The sequence below is a fragment of the Marmota monax genome, unplaced genomic scaffold (genome assembly GCF_021218885.2).
Source record: "Marmota monax isolate L192 unplaced genomic scaffold, Marmota_monax_Labrador192_F-V1.1 WCK01_AAM20220418_F8-fsc00021, whole genome shotgun sequence".
In the NCBI taxonomy this organism is placed as follows: Eukaryota; Metazoa; Chordata; class Mammalia; order Rodentia; family Sciuridae; genus Marmota; species Marmota monax.
Genome location: NW_026695228.1, coordinates 24,763,833 through 24,790,878, shown reverse-complemented (window position 1 = coordinate 24,790,878; position 27,046 = coordinate 24,763,833). Strand labels below are relative to the sequence as shown.

Here is a 27,046-nt window from a genome sequence, read left to right as displayed (position 1 = left end):
ACACAGGACACCACGCTGGTTCTCCTAGGTTGTCCCTCATTGAGGGCCGAGGCCCCCACTTTCTTGAAAGAGCACCTGAGCCTCGCCCTCCTCGGAGGCGGAGGCTTCTCCAGTCCCACCCACGCCAAGCAGCGGGACTCTAGGGTCCTATCAGCTCCAAACAGAAGGAACCTTTGGGCTCCACCTTTGGCCCGACCCAGGAAGCAGGGCCCCGCTACTGGCGTCCTGGGGCGTGGCCTCGCTGGTCCCACCCAGCCCCGCACAGGCACGCACCTGTAGAAGGACCACTTGAGGAGGAAGAGCTTGGCGGCCTTGGGGAAGCCGGCGCTGCCCTGGTAGGGCTTGAGAACCTGGCTCACGACGCCGTCCAGCCAGGCCGCCCATTGCTCCAGCGAGTTCTGCTGCTGCAGCGTCACCTTGAAGTCCTGCTCCAGACGCTGCACCACGCGGTCCTCGCAGCGGCACACCCACGAGGCCTGCTCCTGGAGCACAGCGGGGAGCGGGCAGCGCCCGAGGCTCAGCCTTCGCCCCGCCGGGCCGCCCCGCGCGCCCCTGCACCGCCTGGCGCTCACCTGGACGTTGGCGAAGTCCACGCGGTTGAGGTCGCTCAGCATCTGGTTGATCTGCGCCGTGTTCTGCAGCACGGCGCGCGCCGCCTGCGCCAGGTGGTTGAGCGAAGTGTAGCGCCTCAGCGTCTGCGCGAAGGCGCCGGCCGCGGCCACCTGCGTGCGGGCCAGAGGGGCTGTGGCTTCCGCGGAACCCGCCCTCCAGCCCCCGCCTCACCCGCTGCAGCGGTTGAGCCTCCTCCGTTTCCCCTTGCTTTAAAAGGAAAGATGTGCACTGACGTGGGCCCAAGACCAACTTACTGCATTCTAATCAGCACCACTGCACCCATGACCTGACCTTTTTTTCCCTTTTGGTACTGGAGACTGAACCCAGGCTACCACGCTACCACTAAGCGGGATTCCCCAGCGCCCTCCCCCATCCCTGCCCTTTAATCTTCTAAGTTGGCCAGGCTGGCCTGGACTTGCGGTTCTCCTGCCTCAGCCTCTGGAATCGGGGCATTACAGGCTGCGGTCCCCAGCCAGCCCATTGTTGTTATTTTTAAGGAAAGAAAACAATGGAATATATAGAGGGCACCGCCCAGAAAGGGCACCACACTTCTTAGACTTTTTAATTTTTTGGTTATTGTACCCTTGATTTCAGCTCCAGGAGGGCAGGGTGACTGTCCATCTTGTTCAGTGCTATCCTTCCAGCACTGAGAAGCAAGCCGGGCACACAGTAGGTGCTCAATAAATGCATGTTGAACGAACAAGCATATGAGTCTTGCCAGTTCTGAAGGGCTTCCTCCTGCCACCCACTTACCGGGCATACTCTCCCCCACCCTGACCAGCCTGCACATGATCCTAGGTTGGACACACAGCACTGGGGACGGGGCCGGAGGGGGGGAAGCAGATATGGAGTTTGTTTAGCTTCTATGCTGTTTGCCCAAAAGCCAGCACATCCTGCCTCATCCCTTGCACCTGAGTAGTTAACGAACCTGCAGCACTGATGGAAAGGCGCTCACCCTTTCCTTACAGACACTGTCTGTTTAAAAAAGTCTCTTCTGTTCTGAACACAAGAAGTGCTTTCTCACCAGGCTGTCTGAAGATAACTAATGCAAATTCATATTTGGTTTTTATTTTTATTTTTTTGCTACCCTAGGGATGGAACCCAGGGTGCTCTATCACTGAGCACATCCCCAGGCCTGTTTATTTTCTGAGATGGGTCTTACTATAAGTTGCCCAGGGGCCTTGCAAGAGATCCTCCGTCTCAGTCTCCCCAGTCACTGGGGCTGCAGGGTGCGCCCCGGGCCTGGCTTGGTTTATATATTTTTAAGATGTTAAGTCCTCACTGCTACGAGGGGTCATGTCTCAGCAGTGGGCACTGGAGGGAGCTGTTCTATAAGACGACGCTTGAGTCCTCCCTGAGGCCCCAGGTTCCCGAAGTGCACTCCCATCCTCCCCAGGACAGGTGTGGGGACAAGTCTTCAGCCCCTGTGGAGCCCAGGAGAGCGAAGCCCGCGGCCCCAGAGCCAGGAGGAGAGGCACGGCCTCACCTTCACCCGCAGCATCTCCTCGGGGATGTGCACCATGGCGTGGGTGAGCCAGCTCTCCAGGCTCTTGGCAAAGTTCCGGATCGCTTGGGTCAAGGCACCTGTGGGCAGTGGGGGGGGCGGTCAGGGAGGGGGCCGTGCACTCACTGGGGACGGGGCAGGCCACGCACTCACTGGGGATGGGCCGCAGCACGTCAGGGATGAGGATCTCCACCAGGCCCTGGTACAGCGCGTGGTCGCAGCGCTTGGTCCACTGCAGCACAGGCTCGAACTTGGAGAGGAGCACCAGGCTGGCCTTGGGCAGCCGCTTCTCAGCCTCATCGTGCCTGCGGGCACCCGTCCACCCCAGGTCACACAGGTGCTCCATGGTCCTGTGCCCAGGATGACGGAGGCACCAGCCAGCCACTGCCGACTGGGGTTTGGCTGGGCACTTCCTGCCTCCTGCGGACGCGCAGGGCCAGGCTGGTTCGGGCCTCGAGGCCACGGGCTGATGGGGCTCCTGGGCTCTGTACACTGGGGTCTCCTCCAGGGCGGAGGGGCTGCCCTGCCCGGTGCCCAGCTCCTGTGCTCTGGGTGTCAGACACACATGGGCCGTGGGGGTCCAGGGCACTCACACAAACCGCAAGGGCCACACCCCTCCCCCTTCACGTGAGGACTCACACGGCCAGGGCAGGGGCCTCGCTGGGCTGGCTGAGGTTGTGTCTCCAGAAGGTCTTCCACAGCGTCTCCACCAGCGTGAACTGCAGGTTCACCATGACGTCCACGATGGCCTGTGGGGAGGCGGGCGGGATGCTCGGGGGCAGCGGGCAGTACGGTCCTCCCCTGCCCACGGGCTCCTCCAGCTGCCCTACCTCACAGTGTTCCCGGTACAGAACTTGGAAGGCCTTGATGTCCCCCGGCCCGACGCCCTCGGGCAGGACTTTGCCCTGGAGGTCAAGCTCAGTGAAGTCAGGGAGACTCCGAGAGGCATCTGGGGGGGTGCACATAATGAGGCCTGTGCCCCTGGCCTTCCCGCCTCCCAGCCTTCCCAGGCATCCTACGGGGTTGTCACCAATTCTCCAAAGAGGGGACCCCCACGTACAAAGGATGACAAGGCTCAGGGAGGGCAAACACCTTGCCCAGGGTCTCAGCCCCCGGAACAGGGGCTCCTGCTGGCCCTGGCTGGTCTGCTCAGGGGCATCCCTGGGTCGGCCCCTGGGACATGGGACTGAGTCCAGGCTGGCTCCTAGTACCCACCTGACCACCAGGAGCAGGCCACCAGGGCCTAGTCAGGACTCCAGGGATGCCACCCAGAGCCCGAGGGCCCCAGTGTGGGGCTGTTCATGGAGATCACTCCAGACACCCCGGCTCTGCGAGGCGGCCTCCCGCCCCTTGGCCCCCACCCCTCTGCGACAGTGTCCCCATCCTCCCCCAGTCCTCCCAGGGAACTGCGTGCCACAGGACATCCTAGAGCTGCGCCACCCAGGCCGGGTGCCTGGGCTGCATGGGTAACAGCCAGAAAGCAGCCACCACATGCCACTGTCACGGAGGCGCGGCAGGCACGCACCAAGCTCTTGGGCTTCCTGGGTGCCATGAGCATCCCTGAGCCGCCTTTAAGGGGCTGGTTTTCTTTATATTTGGACACCTGGGTGCTGCACACCTGCCTCTGCAGCCCGCAGCAGCCGGAGAGCTGGAGGGGGTGGCACCACCTCGTCACAAGGGCTCTGGGCGGGCAGCAGGGAGCCTGCCCTCTAGTCCACAGGCTGACATTTGGGTTGGCCCCCTGAGCTGCTGCGCCACTGGCCTGGGATCTGGAACCCCGCGCAGCATGGTGGGTTAGAAAAACGATCCCTTGTTGGAAGGAATGGGGATCTGCCTTGGGGACGTTTCTGGGCACAGAATCATGGTAACTGACCCCAGCAGAGGCAGCCTGAGCCCCTGAGCACGGCCCCGCCCTGCCGGGAGCTCACCCAGGAACTGCTGGTACTGCTGCACCTGGGCGCTGATGTCGGACAGCCCCACGGCCTGCTGCGGCCCCACGGCCACCCCGTTGGTCACGCCCTCCACCTTCTGGATGGGCTTCAGCCTGCGGGAGAGGGGGCAGGTGGGCCCGCTGTGGGGGCGGGTGGCTGGGTGGGGTGGCTTTCCTGGTGTCCCCTCCTCTACCTCTGCTTCTGGGAGAAGGGCTGGCCCCGCATGGCCATGTGCTGCTGGTCCTCCATCAGCCGCAGCAGGGGCGAGCTGGCCTTGATGCGCAGGCCGTAGTAGTGGTACTTGGAGTTGCCCCTGGGAGGAAGCCGAGGGTGAGGGCCGGTCCTGGGAGCACCGTGCCAGACTCTGACTCTGGCTCCCCCGGGGGCTAAGTGGAGATGTGTGCTGCTGAGCCAGGGCCAACACCCTGGGGACGCACAAAGGGGACACACAGGGCTGTGGGTACCAGCAGAGGCCCCCACTTGCTGACTGAGGCCTCTTGGGACAGGGCCGGGGTCTGGTTCTCTGCTCACCCCCCCATCCCGACACAGGGCCGCAGGCGCCGGCCAAGTGCTTGCTGACGACTGGCACTAATGACGCGCGATGCCCTAAGCGCACAGGCGCACCCTACCCGCCACGCCCTGGGGAGGGTGGTCCCCACTGCCCGGCGCACAGACGAGGACGCCGAGGCCGGGCACCTCGCCTTGGCTGGTCTTGTGGCTGAGGTGTACCCTCGCAGCCCAAGGACAGCTGGGGACAGGAACCCCACCTGGTGCCGAGCCGACGTGTGCGCAGCCCCATGAAGACGGAGCGGATGAGTTTGCCGAAGGAGGCGGCGTTGACGGGCTCTAGCTTCTGCTCCTGGCAGTGCAGCAGGTAGTGGCAGTAGAGGGTGCTGCGGGGCAGGCTCACGCCCTCCGCCGTCTCATAGTTGTCCAGCAGCCACTGGACCTGGGCGGAGGGGCGACGGGGACACCACTGAGGGTTGCCTCCACTTCTTAGGTGGGGCGGCTGAGAGCTCCACATCAGTCCCCGTCCTCCCCCAGTCCCCCCAGGGAGCTGCGCCGCCCAGGCCGGGTGCCACGGGCCACACAGAGCCACTGAGACACAAAGTCACGCTGATGTATGTGGCGGGAGATGAGCTGGCGCCACAGTCATGAGGTGTGACTCCATCTGGAAAGTATCCTCGACAACGCGGCAGAGGAATGGGACACCGGGAGGGAGGTGTGCAGGGGACAGTCAGGGTGCTCTGTGTGGTCCCTCGGTGCAGGGGAGGGACCCAGGGACTCACGTCCCCGCTCGACCGTGGAGCTCCCCCGCAGCCCCAGCGCTGGCCAAGGGTGGCCTCCCCAAACCTAAGCATGTGAGGAAGGGGCGCCCCGGAGAGAGCATCACCCCCAGGTGGTCACAGAATCGACGGGGCAGGTCACAGCCAGCATTTTAAAAAGTAGACGTGGAAAAAAGGGGGTCAGAAGTCAGGCTGCACCTGTGCCTAAGGGGGACCCGGGGAGCACGCCCGTCATGTGGCGGGGGAGGGGCCCTGTGGGCGGACTTCAGGGACTCCTCACAGCTCCCGGGTGAGGGTGCCTGCCTCTCCCTTCACTACCATCCATCCTCTATTGTCAAGTGACACTCAGAAGAGGTGACCCACTTCTTTGGGCACCACTCTAAGGGCCTCACACGTATCTGCCACGGCCCAGAGAGGCTGAGTAACTTGTGAGAGGTCACACAGTGGGGATTCCATCCCGTGGTGAGCGCACACAGGCACTGCCGTACCAGGTTACTAATGGTGGCCAGCAACCACTGCCAGGGACCAGCTCCAATGCCCACTGCCCACCCACCTCCTGCCGGGTGCTTACCGTTGCTGGCGAGGCACGGGTGGTGTGGGAGTAGGACTGGCTGGCGCTGCCCAGCATGTAGCCACCTTGGATCACATAGGTGCCTGCGCCGCTGCTGCTGCTGCCGCTGCCGCTGCCGCCGTTGCCACCCCCGCTGCCGCCGCCTCCCCCGCCGCTGCCTGCGCCACCTCCGCTGCTGTTGCTGGCCCCACCCCCGCTGCTGGCGGAGCTGGCCACCACCTGGCTGCCGGACACGTACATGGGCACGGAGCCGCTGCTGGCCACCGCCTGGGAGGTGGCCGGTGAGCTGACCTGGGTGGCCGTGCCTGCGGCCTCGTAGTAGCTGGTGCCCGCCGGCTGTGTGTACAGTGGGGCCTCGGGGTAGGCGTAGGTGCTGGAGCGGCTGGGAGAGGCAGAGGGGGTGGGCGTGAGGGCCAGGGCGGGGAGAGCTGGGTGGCCGAGGGGCACGGTCCTGTGGGAGGGGAGGAGGTCCCAGAAGGGGGCCAGGGACGCAGCAGTCCCCAGCGCAGCCCCTTCCCTCCTACTGACGGCAGCGTCCTCGGGCCTGATGGGCAGGTTCTCACGGAACCATCTGGGCAGCCCTCAGTGCCAGGGTCACCTCCCACTCGGAACGCGAGGAAGCTGAGCTAGATGGGCTGGGTCACCTGTGACACACGGCCCCTGACCAAGAAATATCTGAAGAAACAAAACGAAATTTGCAACCTTGGGCTGGTTCCCGGCATGTTGATATACATGCAGTGAGCGCCTACTGTATGCCGGGGACTGTACCAGCAACGCCCTCGGGTCAGTTCCCGCGGGCAGGGCCAGGGAGGTGAGAGGAGGAGGTTGGTAGGAGGCGGGGCGGCTCCATCACCCCAGGTGAGTGGTCTGCTCACTGGACACCAGGGTCCAGCTCTTGATCACCGAGGCCCACGTCTACCTCAGAGTAATGCCAGGAGCATGTGCCTCCTCCCCAAGGCCACGGCTCAGCCAAGGGCCCCACAGGCAACACATGCTCCAGAAATGCTGTGCGGGGCTGGGCAGGCAGCTCAGCGGGGGTGCAGAGCGGCTCTAGACCGTGGGCACCCCGGGCTCCATCCATGGGCACCCAGGGCTCCAGGACCACACGCACACAGCGCTGCGCTGGTAGATATTTGCTAAATGAACAGATAAATTAATGTCCAAAGCCAGGGATGGAAGCCCAGAGGCCGCGGCTGTGCCAGCGTGGAGATCCAGGCTGGCAGAGGGCTGGGAACCTGGTGACAGTCTGCCAGGAGGCACAGACAAAAGACACACCCAAAGCAAGAACTTCATGTGGCAGAAGAATGCGACAGTGGCCGTGAGCTCCGTGGGGAGGGAGAAGTCCAGGCAGAAGCCAAGGAAAGTACCCCCAGAAGGAGCCAGGCCAGGCGCAGGGCCCACTCTGCGGCTAACAGCGAGGTGGGCCTGGGGGCAGCCCTCCTCCTGGGAACGGCCCCCCCTGGCCCCGGCCGCTGGGGTCAGCTGCACATGAAGACAGTTAGCAGCACCGGAAACAAACTGATGGCAATGCAGGTGCCAGGACCACACTCCTCAGGGTCAGTTAGAGCGTCATGACCCAAGGACAGAGTCACTCTCTGAGCTAATCCAATCCCAGCACGGGGCCCGCAAGGACAGGTGGCAAGGACAAAAGAAAAAATCAGACGAATGCAAAGAAAACCAAATGGAAATTCTAGAAACTGAAAGAGCAGCAGCAATCTAGTCGGCATCACTGCTTGGAGGGTGGGAGAGGGAGAGGCCGTAGAGGGCTTCCATCAGGAGTCGGCCCCTGGAGGCTGCTCTGGGACACGACACTGGCCCCTGTGCAGTACCTGGCAGAGACGCCTGTGTATCAGCTGCATGGGGACCAGGGACACCTGTACAGAGGAGTGCTGGGCAGTGTTGAAGAAGCCAAGAGGGACCCATGTGCACAAATGGGGGGAGCCAGGGGAGGGCCAGGGACAGGCTGGGTGGAGAAGTGAGAGGCAGAACCGGCCTCCATTTCTGAAGAAAGGAAGGAACAGTTTCTGTTCTTGGAGAATCTCTGGGAGGAACAAAGAAACAGGTCACCCTGGGGCAGGGGGGGGCGGCCAGGATCCAAGTCACCTCTTCACTGTTAATGTCCCTAACACACAGAAACTTTCTATCTTGTAAAAATGTGTGTGTGCACACGTGTATAAATAGGCACTTTTTTTTTTTTTTTTTACCTCTGAAAGCCAGGCCGGTTGAGGCCCAAAGCCCTACGCTTGCTAGGATGCCAGGTTCCCTCTGCTCTGGCATGCCTGGGGGCCGATGGCTGCCCCTGGGTGGTGCCCACCTAACTGTCACCTGAGGCCTGGAGTCCTGAGCAGACCTACGCCCCTGCCCTGCCCTCCCTGTGCCCCTGCCCACTTACATGGCGCTGGCTGCATAGCTGGCGTCGCCGCCCTCCACGTACTGGACCTGGCTGGAGTACACATGCGGCACCGGGACCTGCTGGAGCTGCTGCACCTGGGCAGGAGGAAGGCGGCAGGGTCAGGGGGTGGCTCCGGCCTCCGCCTTGTGGAGCTGGTGGTTCTCAAGCTCTCCCTGAGGCCAGGTCACTGACTAGGAGGTGCACATCTGGGTTCTCTAAACACCACACCCTGATGGGGGCCGAGGTCAGAGGCTCAGGGGCTACAGCCTCAGCTGGGGCTGGGAATCAGGAAGAGCTGTATCAGGAGGACCGCCAAGACACTCTGCTTCTGCTGGAGACGGCAAGGGTGGGGCCTGCTGATGGGCAACAGGGGAGCCCACGCAGGTCAGACAGTGGGCCAGAAGGGTAGGCCTTAGGGCTGGGCCAAGAATGGGGACAAGGTGTAGTTAAAGCCAGAGCTTGGACTACACATGGCCCCAGGGGCGGGGCCTGTTAGCCCAGCACAGGATATTAGGGGCGGAGCCTGGGGCCAGTTTTGTGACAGAACCCTCAAACGACTTCAGCGCCATAGGGGCGGGGCTTCAGTATCCCACCTCCACCCCCACCCTGATCTGCAGGGATGGAGCCTAGGACCTGGAACCCGCTGTGGGATGTTGGAGGCGGGCCCTTAGACCGACCTGCAGGGCGGAGGTGGGGTCTACAGGGCTTGAGGGGCCTGGTGGGCAGCCGGGGCATACCCCCGCCCCCCATTGCCCCCCGCCCGTGCGTCCACCACCTACTTTGAGGGCCGTGGCGGCCGTGCTGAACACTAGCACCTGGGGGATTCTCTGGATCCTGACCCTCTGGTCGGGGCTGGCTCGGGCTGAGAGCCCGGGCAGGGGCTCGAGGACCACTTTCTGCTGCGGCAGGAGCAGGTGCGGGGGCAGCACGCCCACCAGCTCCACCCACTGCTCGACGCCTGGCTCGTAATGGGTCAGCTGCGGCTCGGGGCTGCCTAGCTGCGGGGCCTCGCCGCTGCACACCGATGGGAGCGGCGGTGGCTCCGGGGCCAGCGCGCCTGGCCGGAGCCCGGGCGTGGGCGGGGGCGGCCGGGGTGGCGGCTCTGGCTGCGGCGTGGGCCGGGGCTCTCGCTGCTCTGCCTTCCTAGCGGGAAACTGACTGTCTGAGCTCTGGAGGACAAACAGAGATACTGGGGCGTCACTGGGTCCGGCCGCGGGCGGGGCTCCGGGCCTCGCAGTGGGCAGCAATGCGCACACCCAGGCGACGGTCCCGCCCAGTGCCTCAGGGAGGAGAGGGGGAAGGGACCCAGGCTAGAAAGAAGCGGCATTTGAATCCAGGTCTCTCTCAGCAAAACTTGGGCATGAGGTGCCCGAAAAGGGGGCTGATTCAGGGCGGATCCGCAGCCCACAGACAGGGGTGCAGCCTGGAGCCAGACCTGGAGCCCTCTGTCCTTGAGGACCCCAGGAGGTTCCATTTCCCCCCCTTCGGGGCAGGGACCTGCGTTCCCATCCCTCACTGGAGACCAGCCCCACTTTGCCCGCCCCCCCCCCATCTACCTGGGGTAGATGGGGGGGGCACCTACCTCTTGAGCCACGTGGACTGGCTGAAGTCCCTGCACGGTCAACTGTTGCACGGGGCCCGCTTTGGGTGCCTGCGGGGTGGCCTGGACCACAGACCTCTGGGAAAGGAAGGGAAAGAGAAGACAAGTGAGGCCGCGGTTACCATGGCCACGACGGCGGCTAGATAAGTCCCCGTCCTCTATACCGTGAACCTACCTAAACTTCACCACAGCCACCTAAGGAAAAAACGCGCCATTCTCCAGCCAAAGAAAAGCAACTCTGTTGCGGGGCCCAGCACCAAGGGCGTCGGGGCTCACCACTGCCTTGCCTCTGGGCATCCAGTTACAGGCACGGGAAACAAGGCCCAGCCGGGTACGACTGCCAGGAGGTGGCATGGGCAGGCATTGGACCTACTCTTCTCCGCTCTCTGCAGGTCCTTCAGGAGTGCACAGACCTGGCTTATCTTTGGTGCCCTCACTTCAGTAAGGACATAGTAAGCTGTCCTTACTAGGGAACAGTGGCTGGGGGGGGGGGGGGCTGGTGCTAAGTGCTGGGGCTGGGACTTGAACCCAGGTCTGGAGATTTAGAGGGGCTCTGGCACTGGGCAGGAAAAAAAATCTGTGAATCCTCTAGATGGGGTTTCCGATTTTCTCTGGGAACTTATGGCTTCCATTTGTGTGTGTGTGTGTGTTTTTTTTTTTCCTGGTTTCGTTTGGTTTTGCTTTGCTTTTAAGAGACAGGATCTCCCTATGTTGCCCAGGCTGGCCTTGAACCCCTGGGCTCAAATGAGCTCCTGCCTCAACCTTCTAAGCATCATATACAGGTAAACACCATTGTGCCCAGCTTCATCTGATTTATGAGGGGCCAGGAACCCCCGAGTTGAACAATCACAACAGACAGCAGATGACTCTTGCCCCTTAACCTCCCCGGCTGCTGTGGCTGTAGCTCAGAGCTCAGTCTCCCCTGGAAGGCTTGGATCTGGAAACTAGGGCCTCTGCCTGAGACCTGTGAATGCACTGTGACTTGGCCTCAGGACCTCCTCTGGGCAAACGGATCCCCATAGGCCAAAGTGGACCGTTAAAGCTGGTCTGAGGCTGCCCCGCCCACGGCGCCTTCTGCAGGGTCTGCATTTCACCCTCAGCGCAGCCCCCCACCCCAGGACACTGCGTCTGGAGAGGTGGAGGTGCTAGTCGGAGACTCAGATTGCAGCTGGGGCTGGAGCCCTGCGTGTTTGGCTCTAACAGGCCAGAGGCACAGCCATGGGTGGCTGCAGAGGCCAGCTGGCTGCGACCCCTTGCCCTGGCTGCTGCCCGCTTTGGCCAGGCACCTCTTGGGTGACGGAGACACTCTGCTGGACACCATGAACCTGCAGCTGCTGGGGCACTGTGCCCGTGGAGGCCCCAGCTGTCTTGCTGGCGGAGCTATTGGCTTGCACCGGCGACCGCTGCAAGGGAAGGAGACACGGTGATGTCAGGTTGGGCTCTGGGCATCTCTGGGAAACCTGGGCCCCAACCCCCTTCTCAGGAGGGCTCTGTGGAGAGGGCAGCAGGTGGTGGTGTCGTGTCCCACCACCTGCGCTGACCACAGGCTGTACTCGTGCATCCAGATGCTCCGGCCTGCGTCAGTCCTGGTCACCCCCAGGAGAGGGTTCAGCTCAGAGGTGCTGGTTGAGGCCCATCCTCCCTAGGGAAGATGGCTGGGACCCCAGCCATGGTCAGGGGCCACCTGCTCTCTCCAGAAGAGCTGTAGCCCTGACCCAACAGAGTTTATGGGCTGGGAAAGTCTGGCTGGGCCATGGAAGCCACCCACTAAATCAGCCCTCTGAGGCTCTCCTGAGGCCAATTCTCAAAAGTCACAGTAATGACAGTAGCAGCTACAGACAATGTGCTGATTCCCACCAGGTGCTGCTCTGAGCGCTTTATGTTTACTCACCAGGATCCCACAGCATCCCTGCTTCCTAGTGGAGGCAGAGGGGGAAGGACAGGCCCAGGGCCACACAGGTGGGCTGGCTACAAAGCCCGTTTGCTCTGCGCCAGGCTTGGGCTGTCATTCCCACAGCAGCTGACGGGCAGTGGACAGCTCTTCCCTTGCCACCCAGTACTAGGGATTGAACCCAGGAGCCTCTACCCCTGAGCTACACCCTCAGCCCTTTCTGTTTTTTATTTTGAGACGGGGCCTCACTAAGTTGCTGAGTCTGGCCTTGAACTTGAGATCCTCCTGTCTGTCTCCCAGTCGCTGGAATTACAGGTGTGCCCCCTCATGCCTGGCTGCTCTTCCCTCATACACAGACAGCCCTGGGCTCCTGAGGCTCAAAGCCCTGCCTAGAGGCCCAGCAGCAGCAACAGCTGAGACAGGCCCTGGCCCCAAGCCCCTGATGCTGGGGCCGTGCTCCAGGCCTCCTGACTGTCCCCAGCCCTCACTGATGTGTGTGGTCCCCAGAATCCACCACGTGGTTCCAAACTCTCAGAAGGGGTTCCACCCACCCTGCAGATGGAAAAGGAAGCCACTGTTGTGTCCTGTGATGCCATCCCCTGAGCAGGACCTGCAGAGGCCACCTCAACCCCGGGAGGCCACCCCTCCTCCTACAGCCAGACCCCATGGCAACTCAGCCCAGAGCCACGGGGCCCGCGAAGGAGTGGGGAGGGCAGAGGAAGGAGCAGGCTCACAGCAAGGGAACCTCAAGTGTCCTATGGGGGCACAGGGCCAAAGCAGGGAGACAGGACAGGGCAGAGTCCTAAGGGGCTACCACCTACCTCAGGAGGCGAGTGCACCTGCTGGGTACCGTGGACTGTCAGGGACACCTGGCCACCCTTGTTGCCTGGCGCTGTGCTCTGCACCACCAGACGCTGTGTGGGGAGAGCCTGGAGCCGGGGGAAAGAGGGAAGCCCATCACCCTTGACAGCCTGGGGCTCTCCTGAGCACCTGAGAGGTGCCAGGTGGTGGCGTAAGTGCTCTCTGCCTCTCAGCCCATGGACTCACTGACAGCCCCAACACAGCAGTCATTGCCCCACTTCAAGGGGGTGACACTGAGGTTCAGGAAGGTTCGAGTGCTCATCTGAGGTCGCAGATCCAGGAAGTGGCAGTGTCGAGTGTGGACCCGAGGCCCAGCTGAGCCCATGCCAAGTGTGACCTCATCCTTAAGCTCCGATAGTATCGGAGTGCGGGCGCGGAGGTCGGGTGCGGCTCAGGGCTAGAGCGCTTGCCCAGCATGTTTAAGGCCCTGAGTCCATCCCCAGGACCTCACGCACATACACATCCAATACAATTTGTCCAATTTTGTGTTGATCAATTGGAAATGGGGGTGAGCCCTGGCATCCCAAATGTGGCCTTCCGGAGGACAGACGCCCTCCCCTGCTGCCCGGGCTCCTGACTTCCACAGCCTTGGGCTTTCTGCTTTAGGACGCTGCGGCTGGCCCCTGCTGGCCCGCTACCCTTCCCCACTAACCCTCACTGCTCTAGAGATGGCCAGGCACTGCTCCCTGATGGCCCCTACCCTGGGGACCCCACCACCCAGAGCCAGGAGGTGGGGAAGCCTCAGGATGGGGCCGGTGTCCTCAATCCTGGCAAGGACTGGGCCAAGCAGGCCACAGGGGCTGGTTTCCCACCCTGGGGGCGGCTAACGGTGGGAGGCTTACCTGCTGGGCCACCTGGATATTGGTGAGCTGGAGGGGTGACACGTGGCCCGCCTTGGCCTGCACACTGGTCTGCACCAGCAAGCGCTGGGGGTCAAAGTGTGAGGAGCTGAGCCGCCCAGCTCCCTGGGAGGCCCAGCCCTGTGGGGGGGCGGCTGACATGCACATCCCTGGGGGGCTGACATGCACATGGGGGGGCGGCTGACGTGCCCATCTTGATAAGAACAGTGAGCAGATGTCCTGATGGACGGAAGGCAAGGCCCCAGAGAACCCAACCTGCACTGTCCCCTTGCAGGCCTGTCCCCCATCCTACCTGCTGGGTGCCCTGCACCTGCTGAACCACCTGAGTGGGGACGCCGGTCTGGCTGGCTGTGGAGCCCGGGCTGGCTTCTGACACCGTCTCACTGGCTCGCATGGCACCCTCTGTGGGGGAGGGGGCACCAGGTCAACTCTGCGCCCACAGGGAGCCTCAGCCACCTGGAGGGCAGGACGCAAGCTGGAGCCCAGCCCACAAGGCCTGCTTCTCCAAGAGCCCTGCCGCTCCCCTGGCCAGCCCTGGCAGTGCCCTTCCGGGGTGGGGTGGGCACTAGATAGCACCCAGGGACCTCTAACACCTGGAAGCAACCCTTGACCCTTCTTATCCAGAAGCTGAACCAAACAGGGTGCTGGGGCCACCAGGCCACAGAAGTCGAGGCTGGCCCTGTTCCCCAAAGGCAGGACCCGGGCAGAGAGTAAACTGACCACCCTTCTCCTGGCAGTTCTAGGAGGACCAAGTGCTGGCCCACCTTCCCCAGCACGATCCCGGCTTCCCAGGAGACAGCTGGCCACAGTAGGGGCCACAGCCAGGGGCTCCGCCCAGCCTCGCTGACCTCGAGGGGCAGGAGGGGTGCAAAGGGCTTGGAGCTGGATGAAGGGTACTCACGCTGACAGGCAGCTAAGAAGAGGCAATCATAGAACATGGTGCCCGCCTGCCCGCTCCCTGCCCCCTGCCTGTCTGTCCAGGGCCGCCCGCTGGCCCTCCCTCCCGGCCTGCCTCTGTAGGAACAGCAGGACGCACAGGCAGCTTTATACCCACAACCTTGGCGAACTAATCCCCCGAGGGACGCAGGCTCCCGTGTGCCCTCTTGGGTACACTCCCCTCCCCGTGGGCTGCCTGAGAAGGGCCTTTGCGGGGCGGGGGCAGGTCGGGGCAGGAGGGAGGCTGGTACCCGGAGATGCTATCAGGCAAGCGCAGGTCAGATTTCATGCACATCTTGCTGAGTGATTAACAGGGGCCACAGGGGGGCAGGGAGGAACAGCGTCCCTGAGGGGCCCTGGCCAGGAGACCCTCACCTGTGCTGCCCGTCTCTGTGGCCCGGCCTGCCCCCAGCAGCCCCAGAGGCCGAAATGATATGGGGGAGGACGCATGGATGCCAGAAGGAGTCAGGCCCCAGCCCCCCTTCCTAGGGGACTCGCCTGGGGAGTCAGAGAGGCCACCCATCCCCCACGACACGAGAGGGCCACAGTCGAGGGAGCAGCGTCCTCGGCCTCAGACACTCAGGCTGCTGCCGTGGAGGTGATGCCCAGCTCCCGGGGCAGCTGGGGCCCAGCGCTCTCCCCACTGTTCTCAGAGAGGGAAGTGGCCTGCTCAAGGTCACCAGCTGGGGACCAGCAGGCCAGGACACAGGCCTCTCTGTGCCCACAGGAACTTCACACCGCATGCAGAACCCAGAGTCGCTGGTTCTGCTGGGCCGAGGCGCCGGGGGTGGTGGTGTGCGGACGCGGACCAGGGGCTCGGCGAGCTGGGAACCCACGGGACACCTCAGGTGCAGGGCATCCCAGGGTGGGGCAGGTGGGGCTCATGCTCCAAAGTGGGGGGCTGGTCCTCAGCTGTGGGGAACAAAAGAGAATGTCCCAGCAGAGCAGGAAGGCCCTCTGCGTGGACTCAAGGACCCCAAGGCCAAGGCCACGGCAGAGAACACGAGTGTGTGAGTGGGGGGCGAAGGCTGCCAGATGTTGGGGGAGCCTCCCTGTGGCTACACGTGGGGCTGGCATTGGGACAGTCCCAACCCTGCGGGGACAGCTGCCTGGGCAGCCAAGTCCAGGTGGCTCGGGCGGCTGTTTTGCTGGAACCTTCCTCACGTCTGTGTTCGTCTCCCTGCGCTGGGCAGGAGGCTTCCCTGAGCGGCCCCTTGGGAGAAACCCGAGCCGGCCCTGAGTCACGTGAAGGGCCTGGCACACCTGGGATGTCCATGGGGCACGGGGAGCCAGCCCAGCACAAGAGAGGTGCCACGGCGCGTTGCCTGGCTCAGTGTGGGCAGCACAGCGGGCGCTGGGCATGGGGCTGATCCTGGAGCAGGACCCTGTGTGTCTGCTGAGATCATCGCGCATGTGTCCCAGGAAGCAGAGTCCTGCCTGTGTCCTGCGTCTGGGGTGGCCCACAGGGCTGGGACGCTGGGATCCTCCCCCACCCTCTGCTGGCCAGGCCAGCAGGCACGATGGGCTGCGCAGGAATGTGGGCGGGTGAGTCTGCTCCTCAGCTGAGGGGCTCCCTGTGTGCAGTCCCTGTCCACCTGTGGCCAGGGCTCAGCCTCTGCCTCACTATGTGTGGGGGAGGGGAGCCAGGAGGGGAAGGGGGCTGGGGGACATCGAGTCTGTGACCTCCATTCCAGGCATGTTTAGGAGGCCGGGGAGGCCCCTGCTGTCTCAAGCCGGGAAGCACCGTTGGTTTCCTGTCTCTGAGCCGAGGAGGGGCTGCCCCTCCCCAGGCCGGCGCCTCCCCGTGCAGCCCTCCTCCCTCCTCACCTGTTGGAGGGAGCAGTGAGCTCCTGGGCAGACCAGACACATTCAGAGGCCAGGGGTCAGGCTGGACCCCTGGTGCCCCTGCTGGCCCAGCCCCCCTTCCCCACGAGCAACAAAGCCAGCTGGCCCCGTCCCTCCTGTTCCTTGGCTCCGGGGAATGACTTCCCACAGGGGCCTGGGGTGTGTCCTGTCTGCCCTGGTGTCTGCCCATCTGTACTCGGGGATGCGGACAAGCACCCTCCATTCCCCTGTTCTGGACGTGCCTTCTTGGACTCCAAGGAAGGCCAGTGGGAGAGCAGAGGAGGGAGGCTGGCCTGGTCCCTCCCTGAGGCCGCCCGTCTCTACTTCAGGCCGCCTGGCACCACCCTCCTGCCAGCGTCCAGAGCCCACAGCATCCTGCTTCCACCTCAGGGCTTGGCTTGGTTTGGGCCCTGGGGACTGAACCACTGAGCTGCCTTCCCGGGACTTTTTATTTTTTGACACAGGGTCTTGCTAAGTTGCTGAGGGTCTCACAAAGCTGCAGAGGCTGGTCTTGAACTTGTGATCCTCCTGCCTCAGCCTCCTGCATAGCTGGGCTGCAGGCGTGCGCCACGGCACCCGCCTCAGGTTTTGGGTGATGTCCGTGGTGGCTGAGGAGGGGATTATGGCCAGGGTTGCTCCAGACCAGGGAAACTCGAGCTTCCTGCCCTCACCTCCAGAGTCACCTCAGAGCAGAGCACGCCAGGCCCAGCTGGACAAGCTGCCTCTGGCCTGCGTCCGGGCCTGGCCCGGGACCTCCGCACCCCGCCCGCGTGGACTCCCGGGTTCCTGGGCCGCTCCAATGCTCCTGGCTCCAGAGCAGCCCGGCGCCTCCCACAGCCTTCGCTGGTGTCGGCTTCCACTGCTGCCCAGGGGCCGGCTCACGTGCCCAGGCCACTCTGAGATGAGACGGGATGCTAAGCTGGTGAGGGGGAGTGGCTGAGGGCCGGGTGCCAGCCAACTCCTCTTCCTCAGAACAAATGGAGGAAGCTTTGCCCAGCGACCTAGCCGGGGCAGGCTCACCCCGCGGGAACCTGGACCAGCAGGAAACGAGATTCCCCACTCACGGCCCAACCCAAGGAGGCTGGGGGCCTGGCACGGAGGCTGGTTCCCTGCTCTCTGCCCTTGCGGGTACGCAGCACCCAGAGCATGCCACCTCCCCCAGCCTTCTCCTGGGTCTGTCTGACTGGAAGACCTCATGGTGACCTTGACCTTGAGGGACTGGGGCCTCCCTGGAGGACTGCCAAGAAAAGCTGGACACACTGAGGCTGAAGGGAAGGACGACGGGTGTTCTGGGGCCCGAGGCCACAGGCCTCCTCCCGACCCTCACCCCAGAGAGCCCAACTGCCCGGAAGGACCCTCATCCAGGAGGAGGACCAAGGCCAGCCAGGGGCCCCAAGGGCTGGGCAGAGCTCCAGTGGAGTCGGTGGTCTCCTGCCTGCTCTTGGCCACCGGGGGGGGCCACGCCAGGTGTCCAGCTCTCCACTGCTCTAGGTCAGGCCACACTCCCCCGTCCTTCACAAAGACTTCAGAACTAGACCCTGCCCTCAGGGACGTCAGGAATGTCAGCCTCACCACGGTCCTGGCACTTCCAAGGGTGAGAGTGCAAGAGGGAGGTGAAGTGGGGAGGGGCGGGGCTTCCACCCAGTGACCTGAAGGAGGCCGCAGGCCAAGGTCTGGGCCGAGTGCTGCAGGGGGAAGCGCCGCCAGGCCCAGGCCAGGAGGCAGGACTGAGCCTGCGGGTCTGCAGAGCTACAGGGGCCGGTGGGCCGGGCAGGTGTGCCAGGAACAGGTGGCAACAGGCGGGGTGGGGACTGGCAAGCCAGGCAGTGGGCTTGGCCTCCACTAGTGAGAGCGCGGGGCACGTGGAGCTGTTAAAGTCCTTTGGAGGGGCGGATTTGGAGGACCAGGGGTCAGCTCTCCAAGGGCACCTGGCCAGACGCGTGGTGCACAGCTGTGATCCCAGCCGCTCAGGAGGCTGAGGCAGGAGGGTCTTGAGTTCAAAGCCAGCCTCAGCAAGTCAGCGAAGCCCTAAGCAGCTCAGGGAGACCCTGTCTCTGAGTTGGGAGAGACGGACACCAAGCCCTCTCCCGGCCCCCAGACCAGCCCCGCTGCCAGCGTTCTCGGGAGAACGACCCGGGTGGGCACAACGGGCTCGTGGGAGATGACAGCCCGAAGCTGAGCGCAGAGCAAGTGAGAGAAAATGGAAGCAAAAGCCAGAAAGAGCTGGAGACGAACCCGCCAGCAGCTGGAGCTCCCTGCTGGCCGGGGCCCCTCCGCCCCGCTGGGCTCAGCCAGGGAGGCCCTGGGAGGAGCGAGCCCTATGGACACCATGGCCCAAGTTCCCGCTCATCTCCTCCAAGGCCACAAGGTGGCCACACTCAGGAGCTGGCCAGACCCACACCCTGGCTCAGCCCTGGTCCTGCTCCTCCAGGGGGCCAGGTGACACTCCAGGCTCCCGCCAGTCTCCCCCAAGGAAGGACCTGCTCTGGGCCAGCCCCACCGAGAGCACCCTGAGAATGAGAAGCCACGACGTCCCCTTCACAGATGAGGCGACCCAGGCAGAGCGGTCAGGGGCTGGCTTCCCCCAGGAGTTCGAGGCCAGTTCCGCCCCCAGTGCCTCCTGACCCCAGAGCTAGGTGCTCGGGCCCAGGCGCCCCTCCCAGAGTCACTCCCGAGCGCCCTGGCTCAGGTGCACAGGCAGACTTACCAGAGACGGTGACCACGATGTACTGCTGGGACGCGGGGGACGGGGTGGGCGCGCCACCTTGCTGTGAGGGCGTGGGGGCAGCCGGGAGCTCCGTCACGTACTGCTTCTGGCTGCCCGGTGGCTGCGCCTGGGGCTGGGGGCTTTGCAGCTCGGTGACATACTGGGGCTGGGGGGTGGCTGAGGCAGTGGGTGTCTGGGGGGGCTGGGGCGCCGCTGGGGGTGGTGGTGGTGGCTGGGGCTGGGGCGGGGCCTGCGGTGGCTGGGATGCTTGCGGGGCTGCCTGTAGCTCCGTAACGTACGCCTGGGTTGCCATGCCAACAGTGGGGAAATGAGAATAAATAAGGCTTTTTTTTTTCTCTTCCTTGGGAAGAAAGAAGGAGGGGAAGAGAGAGGGGGAAAAAAGAAGGAAAAACAAGAATTAATCCACAGCAGGGACAGCTCCTGGCTCCCCAGAGATGCACTGGGCTCGTCACTAACTTAATTAAATCCTGAGGCTGGCGGCCAGCTACACCGGACCATGACTGCGGGCAGACTGGGCACAGACAGAGGCTGGACCCTGTCTGTTTCTCCACTCCCCTGGCCAGGACTCCTGCTCTCCAGCCCCTGGTGCCTGGGGGACCCCACGTGTCCACTTCAGGTCCTGCTCCCCTACGCCACGGAGAAGAGACCCATCTGGTGGCCCTGTGCTCTTGCTCAGTTCTCACTGGGGAGGCCCAGCAAGTCCAGTGGCCGCCCCTTCCCCTTTCTTCTTCCCCTTGGTCTGGGCATCTTTTAGGGGCTCCTGCCAGCTGGACGCTGCTGGGAGCTTCCCTTATGTTGTTTCACTTTTAACACTATGACTGGGTTGAGGTTCAATCTGCTAGATGAATTGCTGAGGTTCAGAGAGGGGAAGGCACTTGCCCTGGGCCACACAGCAGGGGTGACAGAGCTGAGTTTGAAGCAGAGCATTCTGGGCACTGACTAGCCAGCATATGGCTGGAAAGGTAAGTCAAGGGGCAAGCTGCCTCTGGGGCTGCCGGTGCCAACCCTGTGTGCCCGCCACCTGGACTGGGATTCTCGGCTGAGTCTCATTCCCAGTTTGGTGCCAGACATGGGAAGGTGTTTGAGTCCCAAATGAGCCCCTTGAGCTGCTCGTGGCCACAGAGGCCTTAGGGTCCTGTGCCCAGGGGCTGTTATGGATCTCGCGTTGGGTGCAAGTGCCCTTCTGAGGCTGGGGGCAGCTGGGCCAGGAGCGGGCAGAGCAGCCGCACTGCCCTTGGCGGGGCAAGCTGGCTGGGCAGCAGAGGCCGCTCTTCTGGCTGCTCGAGGTCAGGGTCCCTTCTCAGGTGCTGGGCAGGCCCGCCCCTCTCCTGCTCAGCCCCACCTCAGTAGGGAAAGCCGGATGGTTTGGGTCCCCCTCTTCAGTTCTGAGCACTTGAGGGACAGCAAACTGAACGGTGAACAGGAGAAGCCGTACCCTGAGGCCCTGCCTGGAGTCTGCAAACTCCACGTGGGGCTCGTGGTGACCTGGGATCACATGGCTCTTCTGAGTGGCCTCTAGCACCTGTGTGCCATGCAGCATCAGTAGGTGGCCCTCCAGCTGCAGGGTGACCCAGGGTGGGATGTCCCAGGGGAAAGAACAAGTAAAACAAGAGCCGCTGCTTACTGTCCTGGAGCCCAGGCCGCGGGCTGGGGGCACGCCCGGCTGGCAGCCCTGGGAGGGGAGGACGGAGCGAGGGGTGACCAGGCCCCTCTGAGCCCCAAGGTGCTCTCCCTCCCAGCCCCGCTCAGCACACAGGTGTGGGGCGCCTCTCCCCACCCACCGCTGCCGCCTCCTCCTCCCCAGACACCGGAGCACCACCCCCGGGCCATGCACCGGCAGGAGCAGAGGAACCAGGGCCAGCCAGGCGGCCCTTGCTCTTCCTGTATCCCTGTCCCTCCCTGTCCCGGGACCGCAGTTCTGCACATGCCAGACTTAGGAAGCGTCCAAGGAGGCCGGAGAACCAAGCCCCCGCACCAAGCCCCGCACCGGGTGAAGGCGCAGCTGGAAGTTGGCCCCCTCCTGGCTGCATGGCTCTGGGGAAAGGCCCCGCTGCCCCATCTGTGAAATGGGAGGACAGCGGGCCTGACACCGTGGGCCTTACTGCAAAGGCCAGTCCCCGTAGTGTGGGCAACAGCTGGCCAAGTGTCTGGCACGCCAGGTGTGCCGGGGGAGGCGGGGGTGGCTGGGCACGCAGCTCAGTGGTCCAGGCTTACCTGGCCGTGCTGGGCCCTGGCTTCTGTCAGGAGGGCAGGGAGGGAGGGAGAGAGGGAGGGAGGGAGGGAGGGAGAGAGAGAGAGGGAGGGAGGGATGGAGGGAGGGAAAGGCTTGGGAACTGGCTCTGCTGCCCAGGGCCTGTCTGGTCTCTGCTGCTGGGGATGTGCTCTAACTTTCCTTTTTCATTTAATTAGGACACAGGTTGGCCTTGAACTCGCAATCCTCTTGCCTCAGCCTCCATAACACAGCTCCATAACACAGCTGGGGTTACAGGCAGCTCAACGGCCCAGGGCCCTTTATCAGGCTCCAGAAAGACAGGAACCCTCCAGCCCTCCCTCCCTAAAGCGGCCAGAGCCTCTGCCTGCCCCTGGGTGTGCCCGCTGGGATGGTGGGGGGCAGAGGACCCTAGGCCACGGTGGCAGAACCCTGGACTGCCTTGGGCTCTCCTGCCCAGCAGGGCAAAGGGCAGCCAGCACACCCCCCCACACCCCGCCCAGGGCCCCGGAGCAGGGAAACTTGCCCACCTGCAGAGGACCCTCGACTCCTCCCTCCAGTGCTAAGTGGCGCGCCTGTTGGGACTCCTCACACTGCGGGGTCCAAATCTGCCCAGTAGCCCAGGAGGCCCTTCTGCCTGGTGTCACCCACCCTGATGTGAGCCCTGGAGCAGTCTCAACTCAAACTGAACTCAACTCCCAACGTGTCACTAACATTCTTCTGGAACTCAGTGTGTCCATCTGTCACCTGGGGATGACGAGAATGCCTGATTCCTGTGCCGCAGTAAAGATCCACTGAGACCAGTTCGCCCCCCAGTGAGCGCAGGTCAGGACAGACGCTGCCCAGGCCTGGTGGGGACAGAGGTAGGAGGAGGTGGAGACAGTCCTCGAGGTCTTGGAAGGAGGCCCAGGGGGTGATGCAGCTTCGACATGCACCCGTACCCTCTGGGGAGCTGGTTAAGATGCAGACTCCCGGGCCCCCCTGCCCAGCCTGAGATGGCTGGGGTCGGTGTTAGCTGGCCAGAGGGTTCCAGGGCAAGTGGTCCTGGAGTCACCCTTACCCCGGTCTAGGCTTCGCAGTCCTAGGAGAGCTGGCACACTCCCAGAGGAAAGAGCTTTAAAAGCTCCACACCAACGGGACCTTCCTCCTCCTGAGGATATGCAGGCCTCAGCCCTGGGGAGGCACCAATGGGGCGGGAGCCTGTGTTCCCTACAGAGTCATACCCATCTCCATGGCAGTGGCACCCCCTGTACATGTGAGCATTCTTTATGACACCTGGCCATAGAACACCAGAACGGCTAAACCACCTGTTCCCGGGCAATGAATCTGCCAAGAAAAGCACTAGTGGCTGCACCTTGCTTCAAAACTAATGGCTGATTTTTGGAGAGTATCTGGACAATTCCTTTAGATCACAGGTTGGCCAACTTCCATAAAGGGCCAGACAGTGAATATTTTCACTTCTGTAGGCAGACAGCATCTGTTGCCAACTACTCAACTCTGCCACTCTGGGCGAAAGCACCCGTAAACAGTAAGGAAACAAATGAGCAGGCTGTGTGCCAATAAAACTTTATTTCTAGCTCTGAGATTTAAATTTCATATGATTTTCATGTCATGAAATATGATTCTTTTCACAAAATATTCTTCTTTTGATCTTTCCCAGTCATTTAAAAATGTAAAACTGAATCCCCAGCACCACAAAATAAATAAATAAATAAAATTTTTAAAAGTAATAAATAAAAATTTTTAAATGTAAACATCAATCTTAGCTCATGAGCCATAGGAAACCAGGCACCAGGTCATGGTGGGCCGAGCCCCATTACAGATACTGACTCTGAAACCAAGTGGCAAGCACCAAGGTCACCTCTACAGAACGGCTTCAACAATGAATCCGCAGAGGATGGCACGATAAATGTAATGACGCACGTCTTCTTGTCCCCTCTAATTAGTTCATTGTCAGTCATCTCCCATCCTAAGGCTGGGTGTTTCTCCTGACACCGGTCCACACTAGAGTCGCTGTCATCTTCTGACTGGACCCTGAAATTCCTGTCCTTGCTCTTGCCTCTACAGTGCACAGGATCCCTTGAAAGCACAGGTCCTATTACATCATGCTTCTGCTCAAAAGCTGCCAAAGCTCCAAGTCATCGGAAACAGATAAAATTCAGAGTCCTTCCTATGGTCTACAGGGCCCTGTAGGACTGGTCCCTCCTGTCCCTGTTTTTCTTCACTCCTGTTGTTCCAGCCACACTGACTCTTGGTCCAGGAATATTCTGGACTCCTTCCTGCCTCAGGGCCTTTGCACCACCTCTTCTTTCTGACTAGCATTCCCACACTCCCCTCCCCCACTGGTTCCTTCTTATTGTTCTGTTCTCAGCTCATACGTCACTTCCTCTGCTCTCAACAGCCTCTTGACTCTGCCAAGCACTCTGAGCACATGCCTCCATTTCCATTTCTTCCTGGCACTGTATTTCCTGATTATTTATTTCCTTACTCACAGTTCCTCTTTCCTTCCCAACTGGAAAGGTAAGGTCCCCAAGGGTGGAGACCTGGTCTGCCTCGCCCATCCTCCTCCCCAGCTCCGGGAGCACGGCTGGGTGCACACTGGGACCCGACTGTGTGTGTGTGGTGAGGACAGAACCCAGGGCCTCACACCTGCCAGAAGTCCCCACCACTGAGCTGTACCACCAGTGTCCAGGGGCTCAACTCTTACTGTCCAGTGAGTACAGATGCCCCAGCTGGGAACAGTGCTGGGGGTCGAAGGCCAGCTGAAAACACCGACTAGTGAGACTGTGAGTCGGGTCCTGCATCCTGCCCGCAGCAGGCCTGTGCCTGGGGGTGGGCGAGATCCCGCCCGGGCACCTCAGCCCAGGGAGCACCCGAGGTTCCACCACCAAGACCACGCCCTGTGCAGCTGCTCACTGAAGGCTGGCCCTGGGAGGGTCTGTGTGGCCACCGCTGCCCACAGTGCACAGTATGTGATGGGGAAAGAGTGAGCAGCTCTCCCAGACACCCCTCCATGCCCAGGGCCCCCCGGCCACGCTGCCCACAGCCCCGGTCACCCAGCCCGGGAAGCCCGAGACTGAGTCTGAGCCCGGTCCAGGTCCAGGCATAAGGTTCCCTTCTGGCTACTCTTCCAAGGCCAGAAAAAGGCCACCGAACAGCAAGGGAATGACACTTTCCTACTAGAAGTCAAGTCCAAGTCTCCAGCTCCTGGCTCCTCGTCGCTGCCGCACACAGCCCAGCGAGCCAGCCGCACTTTAAAGCCACTACACTCTCCCGAATTCAAAGTGATAAAAATAAATACCAACGGTTAATTCTGAGGGCTGGGCAGGAAGTGACAATCATCGTAATGAAGGCCGAGGCGAGCTCAGCCTGGGCCATCACTCCCTAGTCCATGCTCAACGGTATCATATCATGGGATCACAGCCAGTGATCTGAGGTCGAAAGATCGCGGCCAGCTCAGATGAGGGAAACCGAGGCCCAGAGACGCGAAGTAGAGTCACCAAGAGCACACAGCTAGGAAACAACTGACCGGCTCAGGGACAAGTAAACCAAGCCAGTGTCCCTTCCCTCGTCAAATGACCCTCTAGGCTCAGGTCTTTCCCAGACAGAATCCCTGGTATGGAGAAGGCTGCAAGGCTGAGACATGCCCGGCACCATCACTGGGCAAAGGCAGGGTTCCCAGAAGGTGCTCACAACCTTTCTTAGCAACCGATCTCCACCTGTCTCTTTCTCTCTTTCTTAAGGAAATTAAGCTTCTTTAATGGCAACAGAGGTGGACACTTAGGGCTACACAATGCCTTAACTTTCAAGCAGTCTGGCCTCTCCTCTCCAAGGGTCTGAGCCAGATAAGGCCCCTGGAGAAGTGAGACCCCTACCCCCCCAGCAGGATCTCGAGTTCTTGGGGGAGTGCTTTTCCTTGGAGTGTACTGACTGATTTAAAAGGAAAGAACTGCAATTTGCACACCGACGCCCAGTTCAAAAGCAAGACAGAGAATCAGCAAAATAGACTGGGCCTGGCTGCTACTTAAAGAAAAAATCTTTCCCAAGTTGGCAGATCTTCTTGCCCCAAAAACCCTTGCAAAGGTTCTCCTCTGAAAAACATGGACTGCTTCCCCTTCCCTCTGACCGCTGCACCCGCTCCCAGCCACGTGGCTCTGGAGGCTGGTACCTCCTCATGACATGTGACCCTGTTGATACAAACTTGACACAAAAACATGTGTCTGGCCAAGTGGCTTAAGGAATCTAAGAAACTTCCTCTGCCGCCATTAGACTCCCATTTCAGAAGGGAACAGACCAGGAGAAGTCCCATCTCCAGGAAGGAGCCCCCCAGACCAGGGGCCACCCAGAACTAAGACAGCAGCCCAGAGAAGAGCAACCGAGTTTCATTTCCTCTAAAGCTGTCTCCCACAATCACTCTTCCCTGCCACGGGCTTCGATTTCTGCAAACCAAATCCTCCAGATTGAAGCCAAGTGTACTCCTAGCCCACAGCTTCTCCGAGAAAGTGTCACTCTCCACTCCTGCCAGAGAGGAAAAAGGCAGGTGTAGGAGTGTAGGACAGTGTTGAAATCAAGACAAGCTAACAGTTAATCTGTCAAGCCATATTCGGAAACAGCAGACAGAGGTAAAAGGTTCAAGAATGAGCTGTAAAGAAATTCCTGGAAGGAACTGGGGGTCCCTGTGATGTAGAAAAGGGGAGAGAGCGACGATTCTCCCCATTTTACAGGATGTAAAACTGAGACCGCAGATGGGCCAGGCACTTGTCCAAGTTCTGAATCCTGGGGACAAGTACACGGGGCTCTAAAGGGACGTAGCACAGGCTGCTGCACACAGCTTCTGGGAGCGCGACAGCCCGGGCGGTAGCTGCCCCACCCGGTTCCCGAGGGTGGGGGGCCGCGCGACCCCGCCCACCCACCTTGGCCCCGCCTTGTTCCTCTCTTGCTCCGATTGGCCCAACTTCTCCAGGCCCGCCCCTTCGCAGCTCCCGACATATAAAAGCCCCCCGCCCGGGCCGCTCGACCTCCACTCGCCGCGGGCCTGCGAGCGCCCGCCCCTCGTGGGGGACGGGCCGCGGGGTTGGGGGGCGGGTGGTGTCGCCCCAGCCGGGCCCCGGCCCCCTCCCCCACGGTCCTGACAGTCGCCGCCGCCATTTTGACCGCCCGCCCCTTCCCCCTGGACTATGATTACAGCGACACCCGCTGCCCGGGCCCCACCGCCTGCCCTGGCCCGGCCAGCCACCCAGGGCTGTCCCGGTTACCTCGGCTTCTCCCCACTTCTGTCCGCAGAAAGGCTTTTCGGAGGTCTCAGAGGCGATGTTGGGAGGGAGACGGAACGTGCCAGGGTCCCCAGGCCGCGCCGGGGGGGCGGGGGTGGGGGTCGACCGGGCGGTTGTTGTTGTTGACTCGCGTTGCCGGGTTGCTTGGTCGCCACGACTACCGTGGCTATGGCGCCTCCGTTTCCCTCACCGGGGCAACTGTTGCTACCCACCCTACTTACGTCACGCGTAGGGGCGGGGCCCAGAGTGATTGGCGGTGCCGGGAGAAGTGATTGGACGGCGCCAGGCCCTTAAGATACGCTATTGGCCCCTAGCCACGCTATTCAACGCCCTCTTGACTTCCCGGCGCTCTGATTTATCAGTATGAATGTCCCTCAAAGGAAACTGAACCCTTAAAGGCAGCGGAGCCCGTCACTCCCGCAAGGAAGCAGCGGGATAAGAATAAAGGGGTGGGATCTGTGAAGACGGGATTGGGTTGAGGCTATAAAACTTGCCTTCTGGTTCGACTAAAGGGATGTCGATCTAGCCCAAAGGTTTGCCGCGCTCT

General features: G+C 62.0%; 1 protein-coding gene and 2 long non-coding RNA genes across 8 annotated transcripts in view; 2 read left to right on the top strand and 1 right to left on the bottom strand.

Annotated features, from left to right (window-relative positions):
- Rfx1 (regulatory factor X1) overlaps window positions 1-26,772 on the bottom strand; it is a 28,633-nt gene extending 1,861 nt beyond the window's left edge. The window contains exons 1-18 of one of the 6 annotated variants that reach the window (XM_058576506.1): window positions 26,482-26,772; window positions 18,997-20,575; window positions 13,801-13,910; window positions 13,491-13,574; window positions 12,609-12,716; window positions 11,183-11,299; window positions 9,879-9,974; window positions 8,297-8,391; window positions 5,905-6,355; window positions 4,815-4,996; window positions 4,241-4,360; window positions 4,045-4,160; window positions 2,947-3,065; window positions 2,756-2,865; window positions 2,270-2,421; window positions 2,099-2,196; window positions 573-722; window positions 274-482 (exon numbers count right to left, since the gene is read on the bottom strand). In XM_058576506.1, coding sequence (XP_058432489.1) covers window positions 274-482; window positions 573-722; window positions 2,099-2,196; window positions 2,270-2,421; window positions 2,756-2,865; window positions 2,947-3,065; window positions 4,045-4,160; window positions 4,241-4,360; window positions 4,815-4,996; window positions 5,905-6,355; window positions 8,297-8,391; window positions 9,879-9,974; window positions 11,183-11,299; window positions 12,609-12,716; window positions 13,491-13,574; window positions 13,801-13,910; window positions 18,997-19,309 — 2,630 coding nt within the window. In that variant the 5' untranslated portion in view covers window positions 19,310-20,575; window positions 26,482-26,772. The remainder of the gene's footprint in view (window positions 1-273; window positions 483-572; window positions 723-2,098; window positions 2,197-2,269; window positions 2,422-2,755; window positions 2,866-2,946; window positions 3,066-4,044; window positions 4,161-4,240; window positions 4,361-4,814; window positions 4,997-5,904; window positions 6,356-8,296; window positions 8,392-9,878; window positions 9,975-11,182; window positions 11,300-12,608; window positions 12,717-13,490; window positions 13,575-13,800; window positions 13,911-18,996; window positions 20,576-26,481) is intronic. The other 5 variants (XM_046436525.2, XM_046436526.2, XM_046436527.2 and 2 more) reach the window with 5 other exon arrangements.
- LOC124087590 (uncharacterized) lies at window positions 15,697-19,051 on the top strand. The gene is made up of 3 exons (XR_006850159.2): window positions 15,697-15,989; window positions 16,754-17,883; window positions 18,388-19,051. It is a non-coding gene; the product is annotated as an uncharacterized LOC124087590 (long non-coding RNA).
- On the top strand, window positions 19,661-22,804 carry LOC124087589 (uncharacterized). Its single transcript, XR_006850157.2, has 2 exons — window positions 19,661-21,176; window positions 21,427-22,804. It is a non-coding gene; the product is annotated as an uncharacterized LOC124087589 (long non-coding RNA).
- Window positions 26,773-27,046: the final 274 nt, after the last annotated feature.